Here is a 13,235-nt window from a genome sequence, read left to right as displayed (position 1 = left end):
GTTTTGGTAGCGTGGGTGTTACAGGGGTGGCTTCTGTGAGAAGCTGTTGGAAGCTTCCTCTGTGTCCAACAGAGCCAATGCCAGCCGGCTCCAAGACAGACCCACCGCCAGCCAAGGACAAGCCCATCAGCGATAATGGTAGCGCAACTGTGATAACAGATTTAAGAAGGAAAAAAATGTTGCAGGGCACATAGAAACGGCAGCCAGAGAGAGGAGTGAGAACATGTGAGAGAAACAGCCCTGCAGACACCAAGGTCAGTGAAGAAGGAGGGGGAGGAGATGCTCCAGGTGCCGGAGCAGAGATTCCCCTGCAGCCCATGGGGAAGACCATGTTGAGGCAGGCTGTCCCCCTGCAGCCCATGGAGGTCCACAGTGGAGCAGATATCCATCTGCAGCCCGGGGAGGACCCCATGCCGGAGCAAGTGAATGCCTGAAGGAGGCTGTGACCCCATGGGAAGCCCACGCTGGAGTAGGGTCCTGGCAGGACCTGCAGATCCGTGGAGAGAGGGACCCACGCTGGAGCAGGTTTTCTGGCAGGACTTGTGACCCCGCAGGGGACCCACGCTGGAGCAGTGTGCTCCTGAAGGACTGCACACTGTTGAAGGGACCCATGCTGGAGCAGTTTGTGAAGAACTGCAGCCTGTGGGAAGGACCCATGTTGGAGAAGTTTGTGGAGGACTGTCTCCCGTGGGAGGAACCCCACGCCGGAGCAGGGGAAGAGTGTGATGAGTCCTGCCCCTGAGGAGGATGAAGCGGCAGAAATAACATGTGATTAACTGACCGTAAACCCCATTCCCCATCCCCCTGCGCCGCTGTGGGTGGTAGGTAGAGAATCTAGGAGTGAAGCTGTGCCTGGGAAGAAGGGAGGGGAGGAGAGAAGGTGTTTTGAGATTTGATTTTATTTCTCATTACCCTATTCTGGTTGATTGGCAATAAATTAATTTTCCCCAAGTTGAGTCTGGTTTGCCCGTGACGGTAATTTGTGAGTGATCTCTCCTGTCCTTATCTTGACCCACAAGTACTTTGTTATATTTTCTCTCCCCTGTCCAGCTGAGGAGAGGGGAGTGATAGAATGGCTTTGGTGGGCACCTGGCATCCAGCCAGGCTCAACCCACCACATGCATCTTACCACACATGGTATGTAATTGCGTATTTAGTCTTGTTGATCCACTCAGAATCCTCTGCTGAAACTGGCTATGACAAACACGCTGAGATTCACTAGGAAGTCACTTCTGATACAGGTGTGCCTAAATAATTTATTGTTCCTTTCCCTCTATTTAAAAATGATGTTGATTTCATCTGTAGCTATAGATATGATATATATATATATATATGATTGAGATATATATATAGCATAGTAATGGTACTTGTGTAAGAATTATTCATTTGTTCACTAGTAACTGGACTGAAAGGACTGCCATGTCTAACAGAGCATAACACTTGCAGCTACCACCACATGGAAATAGTTATCTGTGTTTTGTTGGGTTTGAGCGGACACATTAAATATGAATGACATCATATCTTGTTGTCAGACACTTTCGCCAGGTTGTCTCATATCTTCTGTCACTAATTGTATTATTCATTATTTGACATGGAGATTGCTGAAGTACTGTTAATAGAAAAATATTTTTTACATGTTCCATTTTCAGATCTGCCTTAGGCAATTAGAAATTTGGAAAATCAATGTCCCTTCTCTAAATAGTAAAAAATGTATATTATTGATGTAATAGGACCATATTTTGCCACAAATGCATAACTGCAGAAGTTCCAATCACATCAGGGTTTTGACTAGCATCATCCTATTCAAAATTTAAGCATTTTGCTCTGCCCTACTTTAAGTGCTTTGCTTGAGACTATAAAATCTTCATCAGGAATCCAAATAAGTATAAATTGCTTGGCAGCAATCAGGCAAGTAGCCTGAATATGGAGCATAACCTCACTTTACAAGGAAATGAGAGAGCTGCTTCTTTGTATCTTTGGAGTCAGATCAGCATAGGTGCTTCAGAAGAGAATTACTGGCAAGGACATAAATAAATAGGCAAACACATTCTTCATTTTTTTCCTGTAAAAGCCAAAACGAATGACAGCATTTTTTTAAACAATCAGAAGCATCTTAAAACACATTTTTTAAAGAAGAAATGGTTTATGTAGAGAATAGATTGGATAGCAGAGTGTATTTTAAACCATTTTATAGAACCTGCTATGACAGTACTTGAGCACCGCTTGTCAGATTTGGGGGCAGAGAAGAGCCACAGCCAGGGAACTAAAACATAGCTCCTCAGCATAGCTGCAGTGGGAAAGTATTTTGAATCCAGGTCAAAGTAGCAGGCTGCTGCCCTAACCACCGAACCGTCCTTCCTTTCCTGTGCTAAAATGAAGCAAAACTTTTTCTTTCCATGTAGAAAAAAAAGTATTTTTCTGTGCTCTGCTTGACATTGTTTTATGAGTTCAGGGTTGACCTAATGCAGTAAGCTTACTAATTAGTTCATTTCTTTATCTCTTACAGGAAAGTCACCTCCTGAAAAGCCTACAATAATAAAATGCCGTTCTCCAGAAAAGGAAACATTTACTTGTTGGTGGAAACCTGGTTCAGATGGAGGACTTTCTACTAACTACACTTTGCTTTACAGCAAAGAAGGGTAATAAGCTGCGTATATTATTCAGTGTTTTATTGGAAGGACCTGGAAAATCAATGCTGATCAGTTTTGCATTTAGGAGATGTCATTTTCCATAGCACGTCATTTTGTCCAAGTGACATATTCTGGAATAGCACTAGCAACAACATATTTAAGGTTGAAATAGGATCTCTTTATAATGTCAGGTTTTTCAAAATTCTGTTAATTCTTCTGCCTTGAAAGATAGACTACCTTGAAAGTTGCCATGGCTCAGGAACTGCATATGCAATACAAACACACAGTCCTGTAGCTCTTCATCCACGCAGATCCAGAAATAAAGCTTTCCAAAATGACCAGATATTAAAATTTTCATCTTATGATAATGCTTATTTTGCACAAGTATTCATAGGCTGTGAATGCCTCCTGGCTTCTGCAGTAATCTTGGCCCTGGAACTTAGATCAAGTGCTAAACATTCATTTTAAAGGAGTAGTCAATATTTTGTTTGGGTCCTATGAACTATTTTTCATTCACCCAGCACTGCTCAGCCTTGCACTGACCTAACTGGATGCTGAACTCTGTATTTGCCAGCTGAGAGCCAGGTCTTAGTGGAAGAAGACAGATACTGGTCCAGCCAGCCAGGGCAGAGTATGAGGTCCACAACCACAACTTTCTCTTTTGTTATTGTGCATCACAGAGGAGCCTGGAAACAAGTACTACATACTCAACTTTCTCTCCTATCTATCCCTGCTCCCTTTGTGAAGCTTGGGAATGGATTTGGAGGACAGGTACAAAGTAGATTTTTTTGAGGAACAAGTGATGAAAGACCAAAATAGATTCTGAAAGGATATTAATGTAATATGCAGAACCTGTGTAAGTGTGAAATGAACATTGGAAATACTCAGTTTTTAATAGATGGGTTGGAAGACTTCAGCAATCACTTCTACTGGCTCTCTGGAACCTGTAAGGCCTATGCAGTGGACAATGGCATTCAGAAAAGTAAGAGCTGCAATCTACTAGTCTGCTGCTGCATCTACAACAGCCTAAATTCTTCTGCCTTTATAGTCTTTATTTTGGGGGGAAAATACTTACTACAGTCTCTGGAATTGTCCAATTACTCTTTAGTCTGAAAGCAGTTTTCTGATTTTCTTCACATTGCCAGGCGTGAAAAATCTGATCCAGCCCTAAATAATGCTGACCTACTAGTAATCAAAGTCAGGTGTTTTAGTCTGTGTAAACTAATCACTGTGATTCTTTCATTTCAGAGAAGAACAAGTTTATGAGTGTCCAGATTACAGAAATGCAGGCCCCAATTCTTGCTACTTTGATAAAAAGCACACCTCTTTCTGGACCATATACAATATTACTGTGAGGGCAACTAACGAAATGGGTAGTAACATCTCTGATCCTCATTATGTGGATGTGACCTACATAGGTAAGAGAGGACAAGTATTTTCTGTGAAACCAAATAATTCAGAATTATGGGTTTTGACACAAAAATTCTAATTCCAGCTCTTCTCATATAAAGTATTATATCCAAGTTAAAAACTTTCAAGAACAAATAAGATCTTATCTGGTGTAATAATAAATCAATATTCATCCCTTTACCATTTTATTTTCAGAGGAAACCTAAAAATGCTAAAAGCTTTAAAATTGCATTCAGACCATTTATTGGTTTTCCATATTTCTTTCAGTCAGGCCCTAAGAAACATCATCCAGCTAAAATCTTTTCCCACTCTACCAGCAAGTGAAATCAAATTGATCTTGTAACTAATAATACTTAAATTTGATTACCTAAAAGTAGTTTCCAGACCCAAGAGAAGCTGAATTAGGTTTTTTTATTGCAGTGTACTGATAATCTCTTTTCTCAGACTTTTTCCACAGAGTGACTGTGGACAAGGATTTAGGTTTTTTTCTAAGGGAACAGAACGTTACCACCAATAAGCATTTTGTTATCAAGGATCTGGCTGCCAGGAGTCTTGCAGCTGGAAAAGGGCTGCTGGAGAACAGGCTTTACATTTTACCTCCATGCCCTGACTACTTACTTGATGAAGCTTTGCATCAGACAGTGGTAAAATACATGCACGATATGCAGAAGCTCTCCCTCTGAACTGAGGAAGCTGCAAGCCTGACTGTAGCAGAAACCTGTGTTCCATTTTTGTTTATTTTTGAGATATAGACAGGTTTTTAATATTACTGATTTGTTTTATTTTTAAATATCCTTATGAATGCATGTAGGGATTATGCTGTTGTGTTTTCTCAAAGTAAGAGATGGGGGGGGGGGGGCAGGTGGGCAAGTTTCATCAACTACATCTGCGTTTTCAGAACTCCTAACCATATATGCCAACTTTGATAAGATTATGGTAAAACACAACTTTCATAACACAGCATTAAAGATGTTAATTTTGAAACACAGTTGTGGGGAAAAGCAACAATAAATGGTAATGTAAGAAAAAATTATTTCCGGTGATAAATTATTAAGGCAAATCTCAACGTGAACTTAACATATTTACTGTTCTTCAGTTTTTTCTTCAAATTCATAAATCCATGCTTACTTTATCAGGAAGCTCTTGATACCTGTATTCCAGCACCAGTTCTGAATTACTAGACACAATGGAGGTGGCAACTTGTGACTCACACCGTTTCATATTTCTTCCTAAGATGCTTTCTTCCTTAGACTCTTATTGTCAATTCTTTTATTTTAACAGTACAGCCAGATCCCCCTGTGAATGTAACTCTGGAATTAAAAAAGTCAATAAATAGAAAACCGTATCTGGTCTTGACATGGTTTCCACCCCCGCTGGCTGATGTCAGATCTGGATGGCTTACCCTTGAATATGAGTTGCGGCTGAAGCCTGAAGAAGGAGAGGAATGGGAGGTAAGGATGTTGCAAGTTTTCGCTAGATGGTGTTTCCTGATCAATTAGATTTTGTCAGCTAGGTCGCATGCCTGAATGTAATGAAGCAGGCACACTGAATAGTTCATTGTTTTTCAAAAGTGCTTGTGTGATATGTGATTTCCTACTGAGAATACTGGTATCTCAGAAGCTGTTGTGTGATAGCAGGTGATAAAGAACTTATTTTTAAGTGTGGCCATTATATATTAATCATATTGGGTTTACAGTTAAAGTTGTTTGTTCTCATTTAGTCAGGTATCTTTTGTGATAATTTGTTCTTAACCACAAGCACTTCTTTGGTAACAGAAAGCTCAGTGACATTATGTAAAATCATTTAAATTTGTACAAATAGTCATTAGGTGATAGTTGTCATGGCCACATAATAATAATTGTCCATAGCCAAGATCTGCAATTCAAACAACTGGGCAGCAAATTAAAGACTCTAGCTATTGGTATTAGGCTGCATCCCCTTCTTGTCTGCTGCAATACTTCCCAGCCATCTCTGTATCTCCTCCTTCCTTCCCCCTACCACTGCACTTCCCAGCTCCCTGACCCTTGCAAGATCCACTTTTTACTACCCTGTGCAGTTCCACCAACTCCACACTCCTTTTCTCTCAGCATTTTCTTCCCTCATCTCTGTTTTTTGCCTCCTTCTCCTCTCACCATTGCAGTTCCCACCATTACCACAGTTCACCCCTATTTGCCATATGCTCATGATATGTTTTTTGTAGTAATTTGAACAATATACTAGAGCCAGATCTCATTCCCACTGAATTATGCTAGAAAGCTGAACTATAGAAATAAACTAACTGTACCATTTTTCCATGCCCGCATAAGAATTATTAGAAAGCTATCCAGATTCGTTCTATATTCTCAACTTGGTTATTCAAGACTGAAACCTAGCTGTGATTTTCATAGAAAAATGTCTTAATTTTATATGCATTTTATGGTTTTTATTTAATTTCCAGACTATTTTTGTGGGACAGCAAACACAATATAAAATGTTTAGTTTAAATCCTGGAAAGAAGTATATTGTACAGATTCACTGCAGACCTGACCACCATGGATCATGGAGTGAATGGAGCTCAGAAGAGTATATTCAGATCCCTACTGGTGAGTGGCCAGGCATCCCTTTGGTAATTTTTATTACATGGAAGTTCATGTAGTACTTTTGTTAGCTGTTTGTAGCATCCATGCCGAGTGACATCCCATAGTTTCCTTAGGACAGGTAAGAACATTATTGCTAAGGTAACACAGTTCTCAGCATCCCTGCACCATAGCCAGTTAGCTTTCCCCTTCATTACTTTTTGGAGTTAAGGTGAATCAATTTCTTTACTTATTTAATCCACATTCTTTCTGTTTATTGCCTCATTTGTTCTCATGATGGTAGTTTTTAATTAAAAGAATACCAGTAACTGCATTAAAACTGATACATAGACGACAAAGAGTGACTGCTCCCAGACATTAACAGCTCTTCATTACTCTTTATCTGGAATGAATTTGAAATAAACACCTCAATGTAAAAAGTGTCATGTTACAATAGAAATCCTTAAAAATATATAGTCCTAGATAATTTAACCCACCATTTAATTAATTGTGTGATATGTATTTCATAATAAAATGACTACAGTATTGGCATAATTGAATTTGAACACAATTGCTATAACTGGCTGTGACAAAATTTCCCTCTTCATACATTTTTTGTGTCATTCAAGAGAGTTCATGTCTTGCACAGTGCCATTAATAAGAAGTATATTTATTATCAGATATTACAGTGATTGTTGAGATCTATCTATGCTAATAAAGGCCTCTAGATTCAATACCAAATATGGCAGATTAGACCAATTTTTTAAAAAAAGTAATTTGAGACTTTTTTTGCATGTCAACTATGCATACACTAGATGTGTGTTCTCAAATAATTCTGTTTGTTTCCTAGACTTTAGAGTAAAAGATATGGTTGTGTGGATCGTCGTTGGTGTCTTGTCATCTCTTATATGTTTAATCATCAGCTGGACAATGGTTTTGAAAGGGTACAGGTAAGTCACCAATTTCACAATTACATGGAGTTGAAAATCTCACCAAACTTTTCAAAAATAGACTTCTAACATTTGATTCAATTTCCTATGTGTTATGTGTTCTCTTATAAACTCTAAATTACAGGTATTTGACTTTAAATTCACAGCTGATAGAGAGGTATTTCTGTTCTTTAGGGATACCAAGCTAAATTCTCAGTTGGTAAAGACATGTCCCTATTAGATCTGACCATCTTGGTTAGCCATATAAGTATTCAGCAAACATAATTTGGAGTATCCCTGCTCAGGTAGAAGACATGACTTTTGGTTTTACCCTAAATTCCTAAAGGAAATAAGGTTATATTATGAGCTTGTCTTTCTGCCCACCCGTCTGTCAATTCCCCAAATAATTTATTAGAACATTGGCTAATTTCAATCAAATCTGAAAGAGAAAGGTGTCGCAAAGCTTATCACTTTTGTACAAATCTTGCAAAAAGTACTGGCTGAGTAGAAGAAAGAGATAGAAACTGTTGATGGAAAAGCCATCAGAAGTCATTCATTGTAAATCCTGGTCAGCTGACAGTCAAGTATATATGTACAGGCCCACTAGTCCTCCTGAACTGTGCCCCACATAGCTGTTTCTTAGCCAGTGATGAAGTTACAGTGATATTGGAGAACTGGAGGTTAAGGGACAAAGGACAATAAAAGGGCATTAGCAGTGTTACTTTTCCAGTTGAATAACTTTTGTACTGTTCTTTTTCCTATAAATACATCTAAGTGTAACTTGCGAACTGTAACTGGATTTATAAATTACCTGGCTTGAGAGGTAGACAGGAAACAGAGGTCCAACAGGGAGGTATCAGATATGAAAAAAGTGTTTAAAAGTTCAGTCACAGTCTGAGGAAATGGGAGAACAAATAGAGAGATAGGGCCTATACTTAACACCTTGTATGTTTCGTTGGTTTTTTAGAATGATAGCCTTTATCCTACCGCCAGTTCCAGGACCGAAGATAAAAGGCATAGATACACATCTGTTAGAGGTGAGTACCCCTGATAACAACAGAAGAATGCACCATTACTTACTTTTCCAAATTATGTACTAGCAAACACAATTACAGTAATAAAGTATAAACCAGCTTCAATTAATTTAATCAATGTTAAAAATAAGTGACACTTTCAGATTGATCGTGGGGAGGGTATGTGTGAAACTGTTGTGGTTTAACCCCAGCTAGCAACGAAGCACCAAGCAGCCGCTCACTCACTTCCCCCCACCCAGTGGGATGGGGGTGAGAATCAGAAGGAAAAACGTAAAACTCGTGGGTTGAGATAAGAACGGTTTAATAGAACAGAAAGGGAGAAACTAATAACGATAGTAGTAACAATAATAAAATGACAATAATAATAAAAGAATTGGAATATACAAAATAAGTGATGCACAATGCAATTGCTCACCACTCGCTGACTGATGCCCAGTTAGTTCCTGAGCAGCGATCTGCCCCCCCAACCCCTCGGCAAACTCCCCCCAGTTTATATACTGGGCATGATGTCACATGGTATGGAATATCCCTTTGGCCAGTTTGGGTCAGCTGCCCTGGCTGTGTCCCCTCCCAATTTCTTGTGCCTCTCCAGCCTTCTTGCTGGCTGGGCTTGAGAAGCTGAAAAATACTTCACTTAGCATAAACACTACTTAGCAACAACCGAAAACTTCAGTGTGTTATCAACATTCTTCTCATACTAAATCCAAGACATAACACTATACCAGCTGCTAGAAATAAAATTAACTCTATCCCAGCTGAAACTAGGACTGACAGTCTTGCCTTGCAGTAGTAGTAGGAGGGCATTTGAGAACAGGGTTTGGGACCACAGCTGTTCCTTGGGACACCACAAGAGCCGATGCCTGTGTCATCTTCCTAGTAGTTCTTATGGAAGTTGCTCTCCACAGTCTCTTGCCATGCTGAGGAGACAGGACATGGCTGCTCTATCATTCTCCTCCATTTCCTTCCTGTTAAACCCATGAGACCTCTACCTGCCAAAAGCTCCCTAGTCCCCCCATTTTAGACACATGAATTCTGGGATTGTGTCTCCCCACTGAGGGAACTCAAGAAACTTCCTTCTCTTCTACTATTTTCTGCAGGAGTAGAAATCCAGTTTAGGTCTAGCGATACAACTATTAAAGTATTTGTATATTAAATGTGTAGATTGTTCACAATTGTTCTAGTCAGATAAACCCTAAGTTTAACAGTGAAAAAAATATCTTATTTATTATGCCCTTAGACAGGAAAATCTGAAGAATTATTGAGTGCTCTTGGTTGCCATGGTTTCCCTCCAACATCAGACTGTGAGGAACTACTGATAGAATATCTGGAGGTAGAGGACGGTGAGGACCAGCAACTCATGCCAAGCCATGACAACGGTCATCCCAGTAAAAATGCAAAAATTATACCCAAGGAAACAGACAGTGACTCAGGCCGAGGGAGCTGTGATAGCCCTTCTCTCCTTTCTGAGAAGTGCAGGGAGTCCCGCGCCCTTCCATCAACACTTCAAACACAAAATGTAAAAGATGTTCAAGAAAATAAAGGAGGAAAAAGGAGCTGGGAAACTCAGTGTATAGCCTCAGAACAGAAAATAGTCCTTTTTAATGATGAGAGTACAAAATTGTCCACATGGCCTACAGCTCAGTTACCTGATAATCAGCCTTCTATGTTTGCCTACCACAATCCTGTAGATATACATAAGATAACACTGAATACCACAAATGTCAACATTGCACGAGTTTTGGTGGGAAATGAAGAAAAGCATCAATCACAATATCCTATCACTGAAACTTGCCACGATGACATGGAAAAGCAAAAAGGGATGGAGAATTTGTATTCCAAAACTGACCAAACTACAGTGCATGTCAAACAAAACAGACCTAATGACAAGCCACCATTTTTGAATCTTAAACTAATGGATTATGTAGAAGTTCACAAAGTCAGACAAGATGTAGAACCAGCAGTATTACTGAAACATAAAGAAAATAGTAGAAAGACCGAAAAATACACTGCTCCAGGAACCAGCAAAGAATATACCAAGGTCTCAACAGTTGTGGACCATAATATTCTAGTATTAATGCCAGATTCACGCATTCAGCACACATCTGTGTCTCAAGAACCTGCAATGGAAACGTCTCAGAACCTTCAGCAAAGTCAAGCTGAGAAAAATATGAGCTACTGTCTGACAGTTCCAAGCAAGTGCAAAAGAGAGAACAATGGATCAGAGTACATGGACCCATCTTCTTTTATGCCCTCCTTTAAATAACTAATAGTTAGTACAGTACATACTTAGTAGTTATGTACAGTAGAGCAAAACCACATAGCAAATAGTTCCTTTAAAAAGCCTAGCCTTCTGTGTGTATTATACAGAGAATAAACTAAACTGTGGGTTGAGGTAATAATCATAAAAGTAAACCTTGGATATTAACACATTTCTGACACAGGGAAATGAGGAAATGGATATTATCTGCCATGAAAAATACATTGTAAACTAGTTATTCAGCTCTGCAAATCTATTAGTTGATTAAACCTGAGGGAATACTGCAGATTCAACAAAGTTGAAAATTGTTACAGGTCAGTCAGTACAGCGCAGTGATCTCAGAAGTTCCTCAATCGGATAAATCATTGCACAACAGCATTCTGATCTACAATGTTTTTTCTTCTGAATGCATTCTGACACTAGATTAAGTCTTTATATTTTTTCTCAATCCTTAAGAAAAAATGAGCTCTTATATATGACAAATCATATATAAAAGAGAATAGATTCAACAGATTACAATAAAATAACAAATTCTTCTAAATATATTTTTTCTTCACTTCAATGTGACAGAAGACTTTGCATCCCATTCCTACCCTAGTCCAATCAAACAAAACATGAAAAAAAACAGTGGAACAATATTTGATGTACTCCTTTAGTGTATATAATACATAATTCTACTTTAATACAAGCCCATATATTTAACAATTTATTTTTAAAGGCTATTTTTCTATTACCAAAAAAAAAAGCAAAATAAAATATTTTTAAATTTCCCAATCCTATTTAGCTACTTAGGAACTTTTCTGTTTCCTTCTGCTGAGACAGTGGTAACAAGTAAAGCTACCATTTCTATACAAAGCATAAAATTAAACTTTATACTAATTAAGAATATGAATTAATTTTTAAACTATATTTCTAATATATTACAGATGTATTACTATTTGAATTTTAAATTATTTATTTCACGTGGTTTTTATCACCTGTAATTATAAAATTAAAATAGAATCTAGGTTTTGAGAGCAAAGCTTCTTTCCCACTGAATTTGTACTCTGATGCCAATCACGAATGGAATGGTGTTCTCCTGCATCCACAGACATTGCACTTTTCTCTGAGCCTGGAAGGAAAGTTTGAAGTCTGATTTTTTCATATGAAGTTATCAACCTTAATTTTGGAATCCAGCCTCCAAAGTCAAAGATATGAGACATAAAGTCTGAGTCAGAGCTCTGCTGAAATACCGGTGGGAATAAGGAAAGGAGTCCATGTAGTTGGGCTGGACCAGTGTCTCCGGAACAGCAGTGGGAACAGTGAGGATTCCTCATACCCCATGTAACCAAAGGCAGAATCAAAATAATACTGGAATGGCTCTGAACTTACTGTCGTCCTTCCTTCTTGAAACAAAAGTTTAATTTACTCCAGGAAAGTATGACCAAGTGATGACTTATTAAAACTGGGCCAAGTATTCAGCTAGTATCACTAGCTTCAGGGGAAATTGGAAACACAAGGTAAGGAAAATTGTACTGGACGTGTGAAGGAAAGTGTATTTACTATAGATGAGCTCTGTTCTGTTCTTGTCCTTCCTGAACAGCTTTATATTTCTCCAGTTTTTCATGATTTTACGCACTGAGCCAGCCTTCCTGCAGTATCAGGTAACCTGCTGCAGAGCCAGACAAAAGAGGCTTTCAGATTTTGAAGATCCCACAAAGCCACATCCAGTTTGGGAAATCAGATTCTTACCTTTTACCTTCATGCCATGGAACTGCTCAAGTACAGATCAGTCGAGCTGTCTAGCTCTTCCACTGGCAGGACTTTAGGATTTAACTAATCATCTGTGTGTCTGTAAACATATGTGTTAGTGTATACTGTAACATTTACTTTAAGCATCAAATTTAGAGCCTGTGTCCCCTATACGGGCAATGTATTGTCCACTTCCAGAGGTTGATGAGAGCAGTCTGGGTGCTCTGCTGAATGTGTAGGGAAGTAGCTTAGATTCTTAATTCAGCTACTTAAATTTAATGCTTGAAGACATGAAGTGGCTACTCCAGAGAGCAGCCAAACATAAAATTTTGTTTAGTTAAGACCACAATTTTACTGTAGCATTTGTAGTATACCTTATAAATTTTCTAGAGATGCTAAAAGTACTGCAAAGAAACTATCAACTTATCAGTGAAAACTGGAACGTTTTGCAGGGCAGCAACTTGTGTGTATGCATGTATGTAAGCTGATAATACAGACTTTCTGACAGTATTTCTGCTTCATTTACACTTCAGTTTTCTGACTGAATCTGACAGAGCTGATCCAGATCAGACATGTTCTCTTTCTTTACACAGATTATCATATCTGAGCCAAGCCGTTGTTTTCTACTCCAAATGCCATGCATAAAGCTGCTACAGGCCTTCCATGATGCATCTGGTGATGCGTAGAGG

General features: G+C 38.8%; 1 protein-coding gene across 1 annotated transcript in view; it reads left to right on the top strand.

The window, feature by feature from the left end:
• The window catches only part of PRLR (prolactin receptor), an 81,924-nt gene extending 70,298 nt beyond the window's left edge, over window positions 1-11,626 (top strand). The window contains exons 9-15 of the mRNA XM_075019458.1: window positions 2,507-2,639; window positions 3,879-4,048; window positions 5,322-5,491; window positions 6,478-6,622; window positions 7,446-7,545; window positions 8,492-8,561; window positions 9,796-11,626. Coding sequence (XP_074875559.1) covers window positions 2,507-2,639; window positions 3,879-4,048; window positions 5,322-5,491; window positions 6,478-6,622; window positions 7,446-7,545; window positions 8,492-8,561; window positions 9,796-10,821 — 1,814 coding nt within the window. The 3' untranslated portion in view covers window positions 10,822-11,626. The remainder of the gene's footprint in view (window positions 1-2,506; window positions 2,640-3,878; window positions 4,049-5,321; window positions 5,492-6,477; window positions 6,623-7,445; window positions 7,546-8,491; window positions 8,562-9,795) is intronic.
• Window positions 11,627-13,235: the final 1,609 nt, after the last annotated feature.

The sequence above is a fragment of the Buteo buteo genome, chromosome Z (genome assembly GCF_964188355.1).
Source record: "Buteo buteo chromosome Z, bButBut1.hap1.1, whole genome shotgun sequence".
Classification (NCBI taxonomy): domain Eukaryota; kingdom Metazoa; phylum Chordata; class Aves; order Accipitriformes; family Accipitridae; genus Buteo; species Buteo buteo.
This window is presented reverse-complemented; position numbering and strand designations above follow the sequence as displayed.